The 21,784-nt window shown below is 48.9% G+C and overlaps 1 protein-coding gene across 4 annotated transcripts; it reads right to left on the bottom strand.

The window, feature by feature from the left end:
* Window positions 1-2,438: 2,438 nt before the first annotated feature.
* THAP4 (THAP domain containing 4) lies at window positions 2,439-21,769 on the bottom strand. 4 transcript variants are annotated; one of them, XM_056498323.1, is made up of 6 exons: window positions 21,423-21,769; window positions 19,081-20,237; window positions 7,651-7,810; window positions 6,123-6,232; window positions 5,165-5,268; window positions 2,439-2,748 (listed from the first exon to the last, which is right to left on the bottom strand). In XM_056498323.1, exons 1-6 carry the CDS (start codon window positions 21,602-21,604, stop codon window positions 2,629-2,631), a joined length of 1,833 nt encoding a protein of 610 aa, XP_056354298.1. In that variant the 5' UTR covers window positions 21,605-21,769; the 3' UTR covers window positions 2,439-2,628. The 4 variants fall into 4 exon arrangements, with proteins under 4 accessions (XP_056354298.1, XP_056354297.1, XP_056354299.1 ...); XM_056498322.1 differs by lacking the exon at window positions 21,423-21,769 and adding an exon at window positions 21,083-21,255; XM_056498324.1 differs by lacking the exon at window positions 21,423-21,769 and adding an exon at window positions 20,722-21,059.
* Between the last annotated feature and the right edge of the window lie 15 nt (window positions 21,770-21,784).

Raw genomic sequence — 21,784 nt, forward strand, 5'->3', positions numbered from 1 at the left:
GATAATCCATGGTAACTCACCTGCTGGGGCTGGAAAGTGGGCTAAGGGAGGTGAGCACACCACTGGGGTTTCATTTGCACCCTGCTTGCTGGTTCAGTGCCTCTCCCCAGCACAGCATGAAGGGGGCACAGAGCTTCGTGTAGGTTGATGGCTGGACTTGATCTCAGAGGATTTTTCCAACTTTGATGATTCCATAACTTGATGACTCTGATTTTCTGATGGTAAAACATCGTGGGGCAGTGCTGGGAGAAAAGTGGGAAGAGAAATGCTGCTGGATCTCAAACACAGCCACATCCTTCAGGTTTGGGATGAAGCTTTGGGATGCTGTGCTGGGCTCAGGTGCCGGGGAGAAGCACTGAACCAACAGGCAGGGTGAAAATGAAACCACTTTGCTGGGAGAACAGACGCTGCTAATAAGGCAGTAAATAAATCCATGTGCAGCGCTTTGCAGTTGGGTTGTAATTACCTCTGCACTGCCAAAAGAGCGACGCCAGGGCTGCACATTAATGACACATTAATGGCAGCGCTCATCCGCTCTCGGCTGGCTGGCTCCCCAGAGACCCCGGCTTTTATTTCATTTTTGCACATGCCAAAACCACCGTGGTCCGGTGGGACTCGCCTGGAGCCAGCTCTGGGGTGGTTCCCACTGCTGCTCCTGAAAGCCCAGCTGAAAACCAGCAAGGCTGAGAGCGATTCCCAGCAAGTTGACATCCATTCTCAGCAGCGGCAGGACGGAAGGGACAGAGGCTGGCTGCACTCCGGGGGCTGTGCCCGCACACACACACCGTGCCCCAGGCTGCCTGCAGACAGAGGGTAAGGAAAATTCATCCACAAACACCAGAGGTTTATGTCCAAAAAGGAGACAGAGGAGTCCTTTTTGCTTTATTCCAATAAAGGGAGAGGCCATGGGGCATTCCCCTGGGATCTCTCAAAGTTTTGGAGGACGCAGCCTCCTTTGTATCCTAATTTCCCGGCTACTTTTCCCTCTCTCTTTCCCCGTGGACTGAGGTACTTGAGAGGCACAGACTTCCCAGAACACCAGATACCTGAGATTCCCTTCTAATGTATAACCCTCCCTTTTAACTTTTAATTCTTATAGAATTCATTTCCCCCTTGCTTCTTTCATCTTTCAATAGGGCTTTCCCACCTACACCTCCAGGATGTTTCCAAGGGCAGAAGGCACCGTGATCTGTGGTCACCCTGAGAAGCCTCACACCGTGCTCAGCTGCCCTGGCTGCTGATACAGCCCCCAACACTCTTGCTGCCAATGTTTGGGGGCCATTCCTGGGAAACAAGGCCTGCCAAGGCAGCAGGGAGGGGTGGGCAGCAGCTCAGCCCCGATGCCAGGAGTTCTGCAGCCACCTGGGCCATGGAAGGGGGTGGAGCAGGGTGGCAGTGAGCACCTGGCACCCTTTGGGACACACCTGTCAGCCACCACACAGCTCCTGGTGCTGCCCCAGAATGGAGAAGGGCTCTGGGCTTCTCCCTGAATGGATCTGTCCTGGCTGACTTTTCCCACAGGCAGTGGCTGTGCCAGGGCTGCCTCTGCAGCCCAGAGAGCCTCCCCAGGACCACAGAGCTGCTGTGGGGCAAAGAGAGGAGGGTCTGCCCATCTCCATCCCATCTCTGTCCTCACTGTGGCCCTCAGGAAGAACAGACACTGCTCCCTTAGGAATCAGCTGAGAGATCCAGGCTCTCCTTTTCCTCTTCTCTTTCTGGGCTGCATCCCCACATCCTGTGGCTCAAAGCCCACCTGGCAGTGGCTGCACAGCTCAGTGCTCGCCCAGCTCCCTTCCAGGCTGTCCCTGCTGGGGTAGGGCTGTGCCTCTGTTACACTCCCAGAGTTGACTGGGGCTGGCAAGAACCTCCAGGGGCCATCTAGTCCAAGTCCCTGCTGAAGAGTCTCTGCTGTAGGTCAGCAGTGATGAAAGTCCTTTGCCTCCCTCATTGCTGAAAGGACTTGATGACAGATCTTACCAAGATCAAAGGCTCCATCCTGATCCCAGAGTTGGAAATTGCTGAGATTGAGCCCCACTGTTAGCAGTTTCTCTTGCTTGTTGGCTCACAGTTGTCCCCCAAACTCTTGTGACATTCTGCACTGAAGTCTGCCCTGACCTCCCACACTGCAGCAATTCCCTTCAAACTGCAGGACAGTTGGCACCAGGGCCTGTGACAGTTTCCTATGTCCCAGAGCAAGATGTAGGTTCTCCCTCTTGATATTTAAGCCAAGTTTCATTGGACAGGCTCTGGAGTTCTGAGGGTGTTTCCCTGCAGTGCAAATCCATTCCAGAACCTGCAGCTTCCCCAAAGTTATCCAGGTTGTCCAGGAGGTTGGATCTCCAACCCAACATCTACTAATGAACAGGCAGCACAAAACCCCTCTGTGAGCACTGCCAAGCAGACCACACCACCCTGCAGTCACACCAAAGACACAGCCATAAAAATAAAAGCTTTTTATTTATTTTTTTTTTATATACCATTACAGAAACATCTGAGTAACATTCTCAACAGGACAGGCAACTCTGGGGCCCAGGGTCTGCCATGCCATGCTCCTGAGCTGCTGCTGCTGCTCTGGGTGCATCATGTCCTGCTCCTTGCCCTTGGTGAGGAGACCTGGCACACCCAGGGTCAGGGTGTCACCTTCTTGTAGGTAATGTGGAAGTGCTGAGTCATGGGCTGCGTAGTGGTTGCCATCGAGACAGTTTGTTCGAGTTTCCCGTCGGAATTGAGCCTGAATTTTCTGGTGATCTAAACCAGGGGTAGGAAAAAAAGAAAGAAATCAAGCAATGAGTGTCCACAAGCTGAATCCCTTACCTGTGCTTTCTTCCTTCTGCCATCCACGTGCCTGCTGTCAATCACCACCAAGGAGGGATATCCTCACTACAGCAGGCAAATTAACAAGGAGTTTTCTCTCCTAAAGAAAGCAGCCCTCTCCACAATACCAGCTCCAAGCTCATTATCCATGGAACAAGGCAGGTTCACAGAATCACAGAATTAACTAAGGTGGAAAAGACCTTTGAGACCATCAAGCCCAGCCTCTGACCTAATACCATCTAATTAACTAAACCATGGCACTGAGTGCCACACCCAGGCTTTTCTTAAACTCCTCCACCTCCTCCCTGGGCAGCCCATTCCAGTGCCTAATCATGCTTTCTGTCAAGTTTTTTCATCATGTCCAGCCTAAACTTCCTCTGGTGCAGCTTAAGACTGTATCCTCTTGTCCTGTCACTGTGTGGGAGAAGAGAACAACCCTCACCTGGCTACAACCTCCTTTCAGGGAGTTGCAGAGTGTGATGAGGTCTCCCCTGAGTCTCCTTTTCTCCAGGCTAAACTCCCCCAGCTCCCTCATTCCCCCTAGGATGGATCCCATCTGGTCCCATATACCTGTGAGCAGGGCTCTAACTGCTTCCTCCTGGATTGCAGGGGGACTGTTCTGTTCCCTGTCCTTACCTATCCACTCTGGAGGCCAGCTATCCTGAGGATGACCTGTCTTCCTGTAGAAAACTGAGGCAAAGAAGGTGTTAACTACCTCTGCCTTTTCCTCATCTTCAGTTACTATATTCCCCCTGCATCCAATAAAGAATAGAAGTCTTTGCTCCTCCTCATCCATGAGTGACAGAGGGAGCCTTGCCAACAAATTTTGTTAAGCTGTGCTTTCACAAATTTGCATTGAATCTGCATTGATAACACCTTTAAAAATGATTCTTCAAGCAACCTAAACTGCTCATGGCAAAGCCTGGTGCAGGAAATGGGCATTGCTGCCTCAGTGACAGCCATCCTGAATCACTTTCCACCAGGAATGCAATAATATTGTGAAGTTTTCTCAAAATGAGCAACTACAGCAGCAGCACACGTCCTTCTCACAAACCTGTGGCCTCTTTGTTTCCACAAGCAATTTAAGTTGTTCTTGAAGGAGAAAAGGCTCTAAGACCTGGTTTCCTGACAATGCCTCTCATTCCACACCCTCCTTCACCAGCAAGGGCCTCCCAGATACTCACTAAGATCAGCCCCTGGGCCTGAGCTTCCCTTTTCCAGCCAAAGCCCTCAGCTAGGAAGACATCTGCTGCCTTTCTGTGCTTCCCCCTCTCCTCCTGCCACTCTATCAGCCCAAAGTTCAGGCACAGACTCAAAGAAGACAGTTCTTTTTATTTAAATGTTTGCAATTAAGAGCTCTGTTCCCTGCTGACACCCACAGTATCTAATGGCTTTACTTCTGCTACAGGAATGAGACAATGCAGCTGTTTCTGGGAAAGGGGAAACAACAACTGAAAACATGCATCCAAAGGCAGGGGAGTTGGGACTTCCCAAAGTTTGGACACAATCTGTGTAGGCAAATAAAATTTTTGCCTTAATCTGCACAAACTTGTGCTCTCTGCTGTCTAAGGGTCAGTTTTACAGCACACAAAAGCCAGGCTGTGAGAGCTTGTTCAGCCTCGCTGTCTCTCAGCTGCTGCTCAGCCATGACAGCTTCAGATGTGACAGTGACACTTCCAGAGGTGACCTCAGGATGCCACACTGACCCCAGCAGTGCCACTGTACTCACACCTGGCTGTACCCCTACCAGCTGTATCAATACACCCCCACTACACACCCAAAAAATGTCAAACCCCCAAAAGCAGCCAACCAAAGGTGGAGCTGACAGCAAGTGCCAGCCCTACCCTGCAGCCACAGATGGGAAAAGAGCCCAGAGCAAGGTTTGAATGCTCTGAAAAGCAAGAGAGCAAGATCTGCAGGTGTTCCTGAAATAGCCTCAGGAGGCCCAGTACTGACCACACCTTAAATGTGCATCCTCATTCATACTGCAATCAATCCAGAAAAACCAGCATTAATAACTAATCCCACTGCCATAAAATGGTATTTAGCCAGACTTTCCTATTTTTTTCCCTAAGGATCTGCTAGTGGCCACTTTGGAGACAGGATTCTGGGTTAGCTGGTCTGATCCAGCCTGACAATTTTTATCATAATAATCCCTCTGGGTCTCATAATGTACAAAATCTCTTCTGAAGGCTCTTACAGAAAGAATAAGCCAGGATGCCAATGCAGTATTTCCAAGAACTCCTGATGGCATTCTGTAATTAAAGTATGCTAAATAACATATCCTCTCAACTAGACTCCTTCTGAGGCAAGCAATGCCATGGGAATGGCTCACTCTGTGTGCACTCACCTGCTCTACATGGGGCTTCTTGGCAAAGGAGATCCTGGCTATGGAGTGAGAAGCTATAGACAGCTCTTGTCCATTCACCTCCCCTTCCTCCACCTCCACCAGACCTAGAGAAAAGCAAGGGCATCCATATTAGGCTACAAAGGTTATTTAAGCATGTCACAATTATGATTTTGGCCTCTCAGTACTTAAAAAAGAGGAAGAGGGACTTTTTACACATTCAGATAAGGACAGGACAAGGAAAAAAAATGTAATCTCTAAGAGTAGATATTTAGGTTAGATATTAGGAAGAAATTCTCCCCTGTGACAGTGGTGAGACCCTGGCACAGTTACCCAGAGAAGCCGTGGCTGCTCCATCTCTGGAAGTATTCAAAGTGAAGTTGTACAGGGCTTGGAATAACCTGGTCTAGTGGAAGGTGTCCCTGACCATGGCAGGAGGTGCAATGATATGGGCTTTAAGGCTCCTTCCAACCCAAACCATTCCATGCTCTATTAGGCTGCTTAAGAGACCAGCACTCCCTGTGAAGAATGGTTTTATTTGCCCTAGCACTATTGAGAACTGCAGATCCACACAACCTCAGACATGGAATGCTGCTCACAAAAATCCAGCCAGGCTTATTCACACCATGTGGGATGAGTATCACAACACAACTGACACTCTTCCCTCCAGCACCTGTCAATTTAGATGCAAATTTAAGCATCAACTGGGGTTTAACACTTTCCCTTATAATAACTGAGATGTGTAAGGTAAGAAGTACCAAGCTGAGGTGTTAGATCCACACACTGGGAGGTTTTCCTAGTTTAGGAACCACTGCATGTCCCGCACCAAAGAGCAGCGATCCTGACAGGAAAAATCAATTAAATCAAACTCTGAGAGGTGCAAGAACTTCCTGAAAAAGTGATGCAATGGCCCAGCAGGGTTGGGAGCTCCTCTTTCCCCAGTGTGGGGATGAGTGTGTACCTGTGTTCTGGGCACTGATGAAGGCCACCTTGTTAGTGTCGGGTTTGAGGCGGATGAAGCCGCATTCCCGGTGCATGGGCTTCCTGGTGTCCGGGTGGAAGGCGTTGAACCTGAGGGGAGATCACACCACAAAAGCTCATGTCTTTTGCACTCAAAAATACTTTTTTGGCCTGGTTTCCTCTTATTTAACCACGTTAGAGCCTGCAGCACTATTTGAAAAGACTGACAACACTTCACAGCTGAGAGATGTAAACCTAGGAAACTACAGTTACTTTACAGAGGCATAGCTATTTCTTAGAGCTAGAGTTAAATCTTTAAGTGGAAGCTTTAGATTTTCCCTAGGTCTTTCTAATAACTAGATCAGAAACCCCTCAGGAATTCAGATGTTTCACAGATGCTGAAGCCACACGTCTCAAAAGCTTCTTTTTCTCAAATAAATATCTAGAATTACTGTATCATCTTTATTTAGCTTTTACACCTGGCAAAGTTGTTTTTTCTGTATATTTCTTGCTATAGGAAGCAACAGAGCAGACATATTTCTCCTATCACCCCCTTCAAAAAAGATAAGAAGTTCAGATCAGACTCTTATTTATTCTTCAGGAGGCCTTAAGAACTGTAGGTTTGGTCACCCATAACATGAGTGATTATACCAATCAGGCAGATTTCAATGCCTGGAGCATTTAAGGGATACAGGAACTCTTTTTTAAGATCCACTGCTCCAGGAGCCAGCAAAGCACAGGGTATCTGTCCTCCAGGACTGCTACCTATTTTCCTGGTGCTTCCTACAGCTCAGCAGTTCACAGCTGTGTAACTCCTTGGCACAAAGAAAAGAGGGGAAAAAAAAAAAAAGTAACTCAAATAAGCAACTGTTCACAAGCTGGAGAGGGAGGTGCAGTCATAGCAAGGCTGTCAGAGCTTTGTTTCTTTTGGAGATCAGAATAAAACAGTCACAGGCTGAGCTGACAGCTCCATCACACTCCAGGAACACAGGGTATTTCTCACACAGCACCTCCATCTTGTAATTCTTCTTTTCTTGGTTTTCAAAGTCACACACTTTCCAACTCACCCCTCCCAAAGGAACACTGGAGCAGTACTGAGCAGTAACCAACTTGTCACTTCCCTCTCTCTGGACTTCTTTTGATTCTCTCAGAACAACCACTTGCAGCCAAAGCAAGTAGTTAAGCTACCTGCCTCCTATCCCAAATGGTTTGATAAGCACTAATTATTCTCAGATTTTCACAGTGGTGAAGACTGAGTACCACAGCTTAAAATGGACAAACCTGGCAGCCATGCCACAGCTCCTTCATTTATTCTAAGAGGGAATTTCACAAAGAATGCCAATTAATCACAAGTTTTAAAGGAAAATGAAAGTCAGACCATGCAGTCACATACCACAACACCATCTCATTTGGTAGGTAAAAATTTGTGTACTTTGCCATTGGAAAAGAAACCCAACTAACAAATCACCCTGGAGCCATGCCTGCTCCAGCCCAGCAGCTGCTGCCAGCACAGAGACCCCTGGACTCACGAGAAGTTGAGCATGGGCTGCCCCACGTGAGAGATGTGCACTTCCTCCAGGTACTGGAAGGGCTTCATTGTAGGGAAGGTAACATCTCCTGGTGGGTCTGAGAGCCAGGTGCCCAGCATCCAGGACAGGGGTTCCATCACAGGGTTCAGCTGGGGAGTCTCTGTGGAGCAAAAGAAAGAAGAAAACTCAGTGAGCTGTGCTCTGCAGGTTGCTGTGAGCTGCCTCCAGCTGGCTGGAGGTGAATACAAAACACCTCAGAAATGGCTCAACACCACAGCAATGCTTTTCTTCAGAGCAGTGCCAGCTCCAAGGTGGGAGATGGGGAACAATGAACACTCATGGAAAGTGGGTCTGTTTCCAAACAAGCTCTTAGCCATACATACATACTCCTGCAGGTGGTCCATTTCTGACTCCTCTCTGTAGCTTGATCTGAAAGAAAAGCCCCCTCCCACCTACATGCAGGGAAGAAGATGACTGAAACCTCAGCATAAAGAATAATCATTAAATGATAATGAAACCTCTAATGCTCTGAGCTAATCCTTCTCAAGCACTGAGTACATACTGTTCCTGTTTGTTTCAGAGGCCAAGAAAATGAGCCCTCATTTTAAAATAAAATCAGGCTGTGTACATATTCAAGATCAAAGTTTAGCTGTAATATTTTTTAAGAGGTTAACAATGGCCTGAAGTTGTACAAAGACATAAGCAAGGATAATTCAGAAACTGTTCTACTAAGGCTCTGGACTAAGGCAAACATTTTAAAAACACTTGGGTGCCTGTAAGGTAAAGAGCAAATGGAGGAGAAAGATACTTCCCTTTGTCACTGCAGTTATGAAAAAGCAACCAATATCTGTTTCACAAAGTTATAACTTCTTTAACAAATCATTTTGCAGAACCACAGAATAAGCTGAGCTGGAAGGAACACACAAGGATCATCAAGCCCAACACCTGGCCCTGTGCAGGACCATCCCAAAGAGTCACACCATGTGCCTGATAGCATTGTCCAAATGCTTCCTGAACTCAGGCTTGGTGCTGTAGGAGAGTTTTGATAAAAAGTTTTGCATTTTACTTTCAGAGGAAAAAAAACCACATGAGGAAAATAGAGACAGACAATTTAGAGCCATGTGAAGAGCAGAGCAGATCCATTACTAAGGTGTAAGTAGTGAAAGCAAAACATCACCTATGGGGATGTTGGGAAAGATGGATTCCCACACAAATGGGGTGCCTGCTACTCTCAGTAGTCTGTTATGCAGACAAAGATGACTGAATTAAGCTTAAAGCATGTCTTCCTCCCCCTCATGGGATAAATATCTCATACTGGCAAGGTGGGCGTTCCAGGGGGTGTTTTCACACCTAGTGAGATCAGGAATACAAGAACAAGCTGCCTGTCTGTCTGGTCTAAAAGGCACAGACTCAACTGCAGGGAGAAATCACAACTTCAAAAGAGTAAGGCTGTGGCCAAAATTTGCTTGACCAGCCTGAGTTTTGTTGTGCTCTTTATGAAATGTCAGGCTAAAAGACTGAGCAAGGAGGAAGGACTGTCCACACCTGAAATGCCAAAGGAGAAGGAAGAGCAGTTTTCCTGGGTAAAAGAGACCACTTGTGGTACTCATCCTCCCACAGACAGCAGGGTTTAAAAGCCAGCAAAGTGCTGCTACTTGCTTTACTTTATCCTGAAGTATTTTGCAAGGGAAGCAACATGAGGAAACATGAGAGCTCACTAGTAAATTGGTGATAAAGGTTTACAGCACCAGGGCCACATTCTGTAGAACATCCTGGCAGACTGTGCAGTCCCCAGCAGCTTGCCCAGGACATGGAAGGGGTTCCCACAATCAGTGTCAGTGTACTGGAGTGCAATTCCTTGTACTCACCTTTCCAACTACATGAGGAGAGCACACAGTTCTGTGGGGAAGGAGCATGCTACTCCTCCCTTCACCTGATTCACTCTCTCCTGCATTTCTTTCCAAGCTTTTTGCAGGCTCATCTCCCATGATGGAAGCGAAAAGCAAAGCTTAGGAAAAGCTGCAGGAGCCTGCAGCCTGGGCTGCTGCTGCCCTCTCCTGGGTCAGCATCCCAGGAGCAGGACAGTTTCTGTCACCACAGTGCTTTCATAGAGCACTCCTTTTCTTCTCAGGAAAAGCATCAAAACAACAGATGAAAGGACTGGCTTTAGCCATTCCCACTCTTTAGATTTGATTATAAACCAAGAGAAGCAAAGAGATCATTCCCAGCAGCCCCAGCTTGATCCCACTGCCTTCCTGTTCAGTGTCCAGCCTGGCTGGAGGTGCCTGACCCAGTGAGCTGGTCTCACTTCCAAAGAGCTGGAATTCCAGCAGCTGAAAAGTGAAGATGTAACTGTACATCCTGAAGTCTCTGGAACCTGGGTAAACAACATGGCCAAGTGATCATTATTACTATTCTAAACTACCTAAATGGCAGCAAAGCTGAAGAGTTCTTTAGCTCTCACATGGCTTGGAAAAGTTGAGAACAGCAGAAGTGAATAAGGATCAGAGTCTCAGTGAAGTGCAGGTAAGTACAGACACCCTGATCTCATCCCATCAGTGCTCCTCTTACCTTCAGTGCTGCTCTCTGACTGCTGGACTAAGACTTTTTTCCTTCCTGGCTGGAAGGCTGGGCTAGGAGAGTGGAAAAGCAAGAGAGAGTCTGATTGAATCCATCCCAAAAAAAAAAACAGCCATTTGAAAAGCAATTTGCTTTTTTATGTCACAGTTGGGGCAGGTAAATGCAAGACTATTGTAGCAACAAGAAGTTCTTTGCTGAGCTGCTTTGTTTCAAATTTCAGGATTATAGATACTGTCATGAGAAACTCCTCTGACACTGATGAAGGAGCCTGTAGATCCCTTTTTAAAGGCCTAAACTCCTGGCACATCATTTTTATAAAAAATCCAGTAATGTGGCTTAAAAGGTAAGTGTATGATGATATCAAGAATACAAATGACATCTGAGAATTTGCAGCACAAATTCTGTGATGGTCACCCTTCTGCATGCCTAAAGCTTCACACCCAAAGAGGGTTTTAATACTGATTCTCTTGCATTCATATGCACAGTTCCTCTTTTACCTACTAGCAGGGAAGCTCTCTCTGCATCCTCTTTCTTAACAAGGCCATTCCTGGACCTTCTCCTACACTTTCTGGAAGCCATTAGGGATCCAGCATCCCCAAGACCCCATTCCTCTACAACCATGGCAGGGGGCTGGAATAAGATGAGCTTTAAGGTCCCTTCAACCCAAACCATCCTGTGGTTCTACAAAATCTCACTGAAATCAGCCATGGCACTCAGGAGTTGTAACAGTTTGGGAGACAAAACCACACACCATAAGCAACCTGATCACCTTGATCTCTTTCCTTCTGGAAGCCACTCAGGCCACTGAGCACACAGGTCAGTTCCATTTCACCACCTGACCCCACTCCATCCCTTCAAACTCACAGATACACTGCTACATCTTCTCCATTCCTGGAGAGTTTACAAGTCAAATCCCACCCTGCACTGTAACACAGCCAGCCTGGAACTGGCTGCCCAGGCTTTGCAACAGGAGATCCTGAGTTCTCCCTGCCTTGAGACAAAGCAGACAGAGCAGCTGGACAGCCCCCCCAGGCCATGTCTACACAGCTGGCGTGGCTCTCAAGTGGGATTCCTGGCACAGAAAGCTACACTGGCACGAATTCCTACACAGCTTTATCAGTAAAGTGGCCAGCTGGTTGCTAACAAGGCAGCTAACCTATTTCTCTGAGCTGGAGAACACTTCCTGCAGAAAACTTGAGGAAAAAAAAACCACACACAAACAACAACAACAAAACCTACCAAAAAACCCCAAAACAGAATCTCTGAGTCTTCAAAGTGTGGGGTCTGCAGTGCACTGGGCAGTTCTTCCTACAGCACAGTTGCTCACTGGGTTGAAATCATCATCAAGGTTCTGGTAATTAAGGAGCAGCCTCCCTCAGCATATTCTGTCCATATTTAAGTACAGAAGGTGGCTTTATACTCTGCTGCTCTGCCCTGAGGGCTGCAGCCCTTCAGGCACTTTGCTGATGCTCTCCCCGGCAAACCAGTAAAACATTCCTGGCACAGATGTGCTCCAGCTCCATCACAGAATATCCCTGGAAGGGACCTGTCAGGATTGGGTCCACCAGACACCCCAAGAATGTCCCCATGTGCTGGAGAGAGCATTGACTGAACACTTCTTGAACTCAGGCAGGCTTGGAGCTGTAACCTCTTCCTTAGGGAGCTGTTCCAATGCCCAACCACCCTCTGAGTGAAAAACCTTTTCCTGCTACCTGACCTAAACCTCCCCAGCTCAGCTTCATGCCATTTCCTTGAGTCCTGTCCCTGGCCAAGAGAGGGAAGAGATCAATATCTGCCCCTCCACTTCCCTGTGAGAAGATGTTAAGAGCACAGTGATTTCTGACCTCAGTCTCCTCCTCTCCAGCTTGAACAAACCAAGCTCAGGGACTCATCCCCATCTTCATGATCTCTTCTGGACACTCTCCAATACCTTAATGTTTTTTTTTTATACTGTGGTGCCCCAAGCTGCTACCAGGGCTCAAGGTGAGGTCACCCCAGCACAAAGCAGAGTGGGACAATCCCCTCCCTGATGCCCCCCAGGAGCAGGGATGTCCCTCCTGGCTGCCAGGACACTGGTGACTCATTGCCATGGACCAGGACCCCCAGGTCCCTTCCCACAGCTGGTCTCCAGCCCTAAGCCAGTCCACACACACAGCCAGGGCTGCCCTGTCCTAGGTGCAGAATCCAGCAGTTGCCCTTTTTAAACCCCACACAGCTGCTGTCTGTCTATCTCTTATTTGTCAAGGTCTCTCTGCCCTTGAGGGAGGTGACAGCTCCTCCCAGCTTGATCATGGCTGTGAACTGACTAAATATTCCTTCAAGTCCTGTGTCCAAGTTGTTAAAGAGGATGTTGAAAAGAACAGGCCAAGGATGAGACCTGTGGAACCCCACCAGAGACCAGTGCCAGGCGGGTGTCACCCCAGTCACTGTCACCTGTTGTGCCTGACCCATGAGCCAGCTCCTCACCCATAAGAGAGTTTCCCAGCTGTGGGCTGGACATTTTGTCCAGAAGGATCCTGTAAGAGACAGTACCAAAAGCTTTGCTGCAGTCCATAAAGATTCCACCTCCCAGCTTTCCTGGATCAACCAGGCAGGTTACCCTGACACAGAAGGAAATCAGGTTTGACAAGCAGGACTTTCCCCTCAGGAAGCTGTGCTGGCTGTGACTGATGCCTGCACTGTCCTCTAGGTGTTTTTCAATACTTCCCAGAATAATCTTTTCCATTATTTTACCAGGCACTGAATTGGGAGTGACAGGTCTGCTGTCTCTGGAGCTCTCCTGAAAAATCAGAGCAACACTCACCAGCTTCCAGCCAACCTCTGTGGATTCCCAAGACTGCTCAAAAATCAACCATCCAGAGAGCCATTGTAATGACATCAGCAGCTCCTTGAGGATTCTTGGATGAACCCCATCAGGGATCCAGCTGGACCAGCAGATCCTGAACAACTTCTAGGGCAACTTCTAGGAAGCTGATCATTCTCACAGTCATGATCCTCCAGTTCACAGCACTGAGATCCATCATCCATTTGACAGAGGCAAAGAAAGCATTAAACATCTTTGCCTTGTCCCTGTCCCTGTTTGTGAGGTGACCATCTTTATCCTGGAATGGGGCAATGTAATTTCTAAACTGCTTTTTGCCATTTATATATTTGAAAAAACCCCAAATTTTATTGTTCTCTGCAGTTCTGGCACCTTCAACTCCAATTGAACTTTGCCTGTATGGATTTTCTGCCAACAGTGGGGAGCAGCATCTCTATGTTCTTCCCATGTCACCTGACCTTGCTTCCACTGGGCACACACCTTCCTTTTCCATCTTATTTCCAAGAGAAATCCCTGGTCAGCCAAGCCAGTTTTCTGCCTCACCTGCTTGACTTCTGACATTTAGGAATTGCTATTCCTGTGCCCTTAGGAGATGATGTTTAAAAGTAACCAGCACTGATGGACCCCAGGACCTGCAAAAACATTTCCCAGGGGCCCTTACTCACTAATTCCCTGAGCAGCCTGAGGTCTGCTCTCCTCATGGCCAGAGCTGAGGTTTTTCTGGCACTTTTCCTCCTGTCACAAGCAATTTTAAACTTGATGGCTCTGTAGCCAAGGTGGCCCCACTGTTCACTCTGCTCAGGAGATCCTCTCTGAGGACAAGCAGGAGATCAAGATCATCCTTCCAAGTCAGCTCCCTGAGGACCTGTTCCCTAAAGTTGTCATGCAGGTGTTTTAGGAACCTTCTGGCCCGGGTTGTACCAGCTGTGTGATGCTCCCAGTTAATTTCTGGCAGGTTGAAATCCCCTGGGGCAGCTGACTTGTAATCTTCCCTTAGTTCCTCAAGGAATAATTTGTCAGTGTCATCGTCCTGTCTGGGAGGTCCAGAGTAGATTCCCACAGTGAAATCTACATTATTTGTTTGCCCCTTGATTCTTATCCAAAGGCTCTCAACTGTGCCATTGCCAGCTGGGAGCTCCAGGCACTCCAACCCTTCTCTTCCATACAGGGCCACCCCTCTGCCCCCTCTAGCCCTCCAGAAGAGCCTGGAACTTTCCATCAGGGCACTCCAGCCACAGGGAAGACTCCCACCAGGTTTCACTTATGCCAGTGATGACAGATCTCTGGGGCTGGGCCAAAGCTTTGAGCTCCTCATTGGTGCTCCATGCTGGTGTATTAATGCACAGACATTTCTGGTGTGGTACATTGTAGCCAGCACCTGGTGAAGCAGTTTGAGGGATCCCATTACGCTCCTTTCCTCAAGTTTAGGCTCTCCAGCCCATTGCTCATCACTGGTGACCCTGACTTTGTCCCCTTCCCAACTAGTTTAAGGCTCTATCAACAAACCCTACCAGCTCCTGTGCTAGAACTCTTTCTTCCCAAGAAAGATGCATCCCACCAGGTGACAGCCAAGCAGCTGCTGAACAGATCATCCCATCTCTGCTCCAAAAGCTGGTTATATTCACAAATGTTCATACTATAGACTCAGTAATTAATTTCACAGCCAAGTGCCAAGGTAGTAATGCTCCAGTGCCTGTAGTCACTGCCAGAGTTCTGCTTTACAAAACACAGAGAAAATATTTTTTAAATTATACTCTATTATGAGAAACCAAACACCCTACCTGAGCTCAGCCTGACCTTCTCTCGAGTTTTCCTTAGTTTGCTGTTTCATTGCTCCCTAGCTGCAAGCTGGGTTTTTGTTGTGACTCATTGCCGACTCGCTGCAAAATTAAATGCTTAATGCACAAACTCTATAGACTATTAGGCAAAAAAAAAACCTGGAAAGAACAAGACCATCCCACTGAAAATAAAAAAAAATCAACAGCAGTGCAAAAAGTCTTGTTTCCTCCTTTCCAACTGCCTTTCTCTCCAAGGGGGAGGTCAAAGAGCTACCTTCCTCAACCAAGTCCCAGACTGGTGTACCTGCACACTGCTTCCTCCCAAGCTGAGCACAAAACAATTCACCTCCCACCCAAGTGTTCAGGCCACGGTGAAATGTTACCCAGCCTCTTTCAAGATACCTTCTGCCATGGATTCAGCCCCACTCTTAGCCTATGCACACATATTCCTGTTCCTTATCTCCCATTTTACTTTATAGCTTCCTCATTCTTTGCAATGCCCATCCCATGGACCAGTTTTCTACCCTGGCTGTTTCCATCCCAGACAGGGCATGAAAAAAATCACAAGCAGCACCTACTGTCTCAGAAAAAAGCAGTTTTCTTCCAACCTCTAGCTCCAAGTTAACATACAATTGCCAGGTTAGCAGTACCTGCCCTGGTGGAGGCAATTTTCCTGACAGCACATCTCTGACTCATTAGACACATTTCATTTTCAAGCTGAACTGGACACCAGCCCATTGCTGGTCCAGCCCTTCTCAGACAGGTGAAAGCACAGCACCTTCAACCATGCACAGCCCCACTTCTCACTGCCATGAGGAATGGGATTCTGCTATTCATTTTCTGCAACATGACAGAAATCTGTTGCCATCACGATGGGCAACAGCACAGACCAGGCCTCAGGACTCCACCTCAGCAGAAAATCATGAATTAAGTGGAATTAAGTGCTCCATCCTCCTTCTGCTTGCCCTGAAGTTCACCAACTACGCTTCATTTGCATGTCAAAAGCATTGTAAATGACCCCATTTCTACACTGGCTTTGCACAGATATTCAAAGACAAACCCAAGCCAGATTTCCCACAGATTCCTAGCACAGTTCTAACCATTTTTCACATGAACTCATTCTGCAAACTCTCCTGCCTTTAATATGACCTTCACGAAAACAGCCATGCAGGGTGGAAGAGGCTCCTCATACCCCCAAGCAGCAATTCCAAGAGCTTTACCTCTCTGATGAGCACAGAAACTCAAATCCCATGGAATCCTACCTGTGTTTGCTCCATGCCCAGCCATACTCGCAGATATTTTGCTATTTGCTCTAGGTGGAGCCCCCCCTGCCCCCAGAAAGGGCTCTGCGCAGGGTGCTAAGATGGCTATGAGGGAAGTGAGCTCATTTTTTGGGTAAGACACTGATCCTGCTGCCTGCTGGGAGATGTAGTTTTACAACAGGACCAAACTGGGGCACGGCAAGAGGAGGTGGTGCTGTGGAAGGAGCTGCTGGGATGTCCTGTGTGAGCGAGCAGAGCTGATGCAGCAGAGCTGTGAGACCTTCCTGCAGAACAAGATTGTCAGAGTGACAAAGGACAGGGCAGTGAGAACAGCCATGCCTTCCCCAGGACACATCCCTGGTTGCTTGCTGGCTCTCCTTCATTTCTCCCAGTGCATCCTGTCATCCTCCAGAAGCTACACCTAACCCTGCCCATCCACCAGCAGCATTCCTCAGCTTTTGGTCCACGGACCTCATGAGACAGAAGGAAATATTCTCCTCCCAAACAAACACCCAAATTCAAAGTTTAGATGGAAAAAGGCCACCACAGCAGCTGTTCTGTGCTGGAGACACCCTGGGGCTTCTCCTAAACCAGTCAATCCCCCTGGTAAGACAGGTTGGGAAACACCACTCAAGCACATCTTTACAGCTGGACTTGGCCAGCCTGAGTCACCCAGCCTCAAGCATGGCTAGCAGGCAGCACTCCTGCAGAAACCTGCTCTTCCCAGCCTGCTGCAGCTTGGATACAGCCAGCAGAAATTCATTTGTCTCATCAGAGGAAAGTGTGTGAGAACTAGCACCGAAATGAAGTTCTGCTGAGTGGGTGTGGGCCTAGGGTTCGTTTTTCGTGCTCAGGATTTTGTGGAAACAGCTGAACATGAGGGATGCAGACAGGTAACAACCTGCACAGTCAGTCCAGTCAGGTACTTATACTCAAGGAAGTGCCTTTAGCAGAAAAAAATATGCAGGCTCTGGTTCACAGCTAAAACCATCACCTCAACCACACATCAGATGAGCTGGGACAACTGAGACATGGCTACTAATAAAGACTATTATTAACCTAATGTGTTACCTGACTCTATTTTTATGAATATGAAAATATTTCTTAACTCAGCTTTGTATGACAGGAAAACTCAGTGTCTGGGCATGAACCAGGCTCTGCCTGGCAAGCAGCTGGCTGCACTTCATCAGCTCTTTTCACTGCCATAAACTATTACCATGAGCACACAAAAAGAGTTGAAAACAGAAGAGCACCAAGATGAAGCTTAAAAAAAAACCAAACAAGGTAGTCAGCCACCAATAAACCGTTTAAAAAAGTTCCCAGCCAAAGAGTTCCATATAAACTTCCCATCATGCCAAGCTACAATTGCCAAAATGGTTCCTCTTCACATGCTGATCTCCAGTTTTGCTAATAAAAAATATGGCAGAATGGATAATGAATTGGTCAATTCGTTAAGAAAAATTACATTTTCTCTTATAAAATAGACCAGGTAACTAACTCATATATTAAGAATGTCTTCTACAAGAACATAAAATTTTCATTTCTCAAAGATACATATATATAAAAACACTAATCTTGGGAAAAAGGAGAAAAATCACAGTGCTTACCACAATAAAGAAAAAAAATCCTTAAAGTACTTTTTCAGCAATTAGTATCTCAGTGAAGGCATTCCAACAAAGGCAGACACCTTTTAAGTTATATATATTTATATATGTATATGAAATATTTATATATATATGTATATATGAATGAGAACTATGGACCCTAAATACTTATACTAAATGGCCTAACACAACTTCTGCCTTCCAAGGAAGGAAAGGATCAAAGCAAACACAGACATTTGCTCACAAATCGTGACCTTAATGTGCACCATGACATTGTCATATTTGATACCTCCCACCTTGCTTATATTTCCAGCATCCTGAGTACTGAGTGCAGCATATGAAATCCAATATCAAAACTATTTCTTATGCCACTGAGGACAAGAACAGCTATCCCAGATACCTGCTGCTAGGACAGCTCATTAATACACCAGAAAAAAAAAAAAAAAATCACAGGCACACTCCAAAGGAAGAAGGAAAATCCTAACAGGAGCCACTGTCATAAATAAATTAAAATAATACAGAAAGAAGAGAAAATAAATTCATCAAGAAAGTCGCCTGCAACACCACAACCTAGATTCCCATTCCATATCTTGGAAAAGTTAAGGATATAAGAATTAACTTGTGTGCCCACTGAGCAAATTCTTTAATCTGTATCCATTGGTCTTACACAAGCTCTACTTCACCTTTCCAGTATGTTCCTTTCTCATACCAGTCTTGAGTTGCAATGCAGGATGTAACCAAAAGTGTGTATTCCACCACCATCTGTTAAAACCAGGTGGGGCAGTGTTTTTATCTTATCCACACCCACCCTTCCTCCAGGAGGTATCTCCTGTTAATGGCCATTGAGTCCCAGTGCATGACTGATAAAATTACATCATCCCACTGGGAGATGCTCCACCCAGGGCACGCAAACATTTCCTAGATAAAAACTGAAATTTGGAACACCAAGGCAGCCTTTTTTCCACTGGATTCCAGAGGAAAACTGGACCTTTCCACATCATCACTGGACCTTCAGAGGAAAACTGCACCTTCTACAGGAGCACTGCTCCAGCTGAACCACATCTGCCACTGCAAGAGGGTGCAGCCACCATTTAATGGGACTGCTGCCAACACCCTGACTGACTGACGGGTGTCAGCTTGGATTCTGACTCTGTCAGTGTTTTGTCGTTTGTATTACTGTATTTTTATTTTAGTTTTCCTAGTAAAGAACTGTTATTCCTATTGCCTGAAAGCTCCTTAATTTCAAAATTATAATAATTGCTCTTGCCTTCCTTAGCAGACATCTGTCTTTCAAACCAAGACAACACCTTTTCCCCATCACAACTTTACAACCTCCAGCTCAAACGGGCTCAGAGAACAGGGAATTCCACCTCAGGAATACTGACCACAGTCCTGGGATATCAGGCTGTTCAAGTAAGGGAAACTGTTGCGCTGCATCTCATCCAGCTTCTCCTTCAGCTTCCTGACTTGGCTGTCAGAGCGGCTGATCCTCTGCCTCAGCAGCTTCAGCTCCCCGTTCTTCTTCTCCACCTGCTCCCGCAGGCAGCACACCTGGCTCTTGCTCTGCCGGGAGGAGAAGCAGTACGAGTGCAGCGAGTCGATGAGCTTGCAGGCCCCCGAGGCCGACATGATCACCTCGTTGATGGACATGGGGTTGGCGTCCGTGTCCCCCTTGCGCCCCAGCACGGCCTCGGCGGCGGGCCGAGGGGTCAGGTCTGCCGGGGAGGCCGACAGGCCCTGCGAGGGCTTCTGGGGGGTGGCCGTGAGCGAGGACGTCGGCGACGCTTCTGCCACGGCCTTGTCGTGTCCCAAGAGGTGGCTGCTGCAGCTGGGCTCCACGTCTCTCTTTGGCCTTTTCCTTTCTAGCTGCTCCTTGGGGAGAGACGGCCTCTCCCTGGCGTGCTTGGAGGAGAAGCTGTACGAGTGCAGGGAGCCGATGAACTTGCAAGCACCGGAGGCAGGAGGGGTGAAGTCGTCCACCGACACGCCGCTCCTGTCCGCCCCCCAGCTCCCCGCACAGCTGCCCCGGGCACAGTCCTGCACAGGAGACCTCTCCGGCTTTTTCTGCGCTCCAGCCTTCGCACCCAAATGATCCCCTAACGTCCTTCTCCGAGGGCCATCCAGCTGGCTGTGGAGGGCCTCTTCCTCCTTGGACACCGATCCCGTTTCCTCTTGCAGAGCGGCCTCCTCCATCTCTTTCGTCCCTTGCGTCACCATCAAGTCCTGGCCAGAAGACGGGGCCCTGTGCGCTACCTCACCTCCTCCTTCCCGCAGGGCCTCCCCATCCCGCACCGCCACCTTCCTGGCTATTTTCCTTCGGCTCCTGACATAATCCAGCTTGTTGTGCTTCTTCTCCACCAGCTGGAAGATGGTGGGGACAGCGGTGGGCTTCAGCGACCGGTGCCGGTCTTCCAGCCGCTTGAAAAAACTGTCTTTGGTGAAGTGCTCGCTGCAAAGGAAGGAATACTTGGTGGGAGTCCAGTTGTCTCTCTGAACAGCTTTCAGCCACTGAATCAAGCGCTTTGAATCCTTCAGAGGGAATCTAAAAAGGGAACAGACAAAATAAGCTGTATTTTGGAAATCAGAAGGGTTGGTACTTGAAGAATTACAGAACCATAGAATTGTAGAACTGTTGAGGTTGGAAACGACCAAGTCCAAGGCGATGGCTAGGTTTAGGAGATTTTGGGAAAGTTGTGTCTTGTTAAGTTACATTCATTTATGAATTAAATTACACTCATTTAAAAATTATTTCACTTTGGCCTGAAATATTTGATTGCCATTCGCTGCGTCAACAGCTCCACTCCAGAAAAAAGCGCAGGACTAAAAGGTGTTGTTTCCATTTCCATCAGCAATCGATCCATTATTCCGCTCAGCAACCCCACGAGGAACAGCCTATCCACAAGGAAGGGGGATGTGACCACCGCCAAAACACCCAGCTCAGGCGACACGCCGTCCAGCGCTGCCTCCGTGACCCGGGCGCTGCTTACACCGGGTGTTTAATAACATTGAATTAGGTGTAGAAATACCTGGAGTGGAAGGAAGCCCCTGAGCAGGGGAGGCAGGCTCCGTTTCCAATGGGACTCCCAGACAGGGGCTATCCGCGGGGACCCGCGGCCGCAGCATCCCCAGCAGGGACGGGGCAGGACGCGGGGCACGGGCCGGGGGAGGTGAGGGACAGGCCAGCGAGGGCCCGGCCCCGCGGCGAGGGGCGCCCCGCTGCCCGGCCGGGGCTGCAGGATCCGGGAGCCCCGAGCCTGTTCCCCCCGAGGGAAACAAAGGGCAGCGCTGCCGTGGGGGCCCGGCGCGGGGAGCGGGGCAGGGGATCGGGACAGGGGCGCGGGTGGCCCGTCCGTGGCACTCGCGGCGGGCCGGGCGGGCCGCCCTTACCTATGGAAGGAGACGGCGCCGCAACGCGCCTTGCCCTGCCGGTTGGAGCAGTTGACGGCGGCGCAGCAGATCACCATCTCCGACCGCCGCCGCCGCCGCCTTCGGCCGGCCGGGCCCGCCCCGGCCCCCGCCCCGGCCCCGGCCCCGGCCCCGCCGCGCCGCCGTACGGCAAGATGGCGGAGCCGGGTCACCCCAGCGCCCCTCGCCGCTGGGGAAGGGGTTTCTGTACGGCACAACATGGCGGCCGCCACATGGCCGCCGCCATTTTGGCCGAGGTGCAGCCGTACGGATCAGGGCAGGTGGGGGAAGGGGGAGCTCCCTCATGGCGCCTCTCGCTTGCCTCGTGGGCGTAGCTGGGTGTCCGCCTCCCGAGGAGCCAGTCCGTCCGTGGCAGCCGAGCCGTGAAAGTCGTCTCTGAGCGGGGCGGGCATGGTGGAGAGAGTTACTCTCACGGGGAACGAGGGGCGGGGCCGGACCGGTCCGTACAACATGATGGCGGCGCCCACTTATCGCATTATTCATTAGGTATGCGTGTCACGGGACACGCCTATCGGCGCTCTAGGAAAAGAGCGGAGCCCTCAAACTCCGCGCCGCCCTCTAGCCCCTGCCTCGGCCCCACCGCCAGTCCGCTGCCTCCCCGAGCTCCACTTTGCCTCTCCGTACGGCAACATGGCAGCTCCCATATCCACAGACAGCGGCTCG

Source organism: Oenanthe melanoleuca, chromosome 9 (assembly GCF_029582105.1).
Source record: "Oenanthe melanoleuca isolate GR-GAL-2019-014 chromosome 9, OMel1.0, whole genome shotgun sequence".
Taxonomy (NCBI): Eukaryota; Metazoa; Chordata; class Aves; order Passeriformes; family Muscicapidae; genus Oenanthe; species Oenanthe melanoleuca.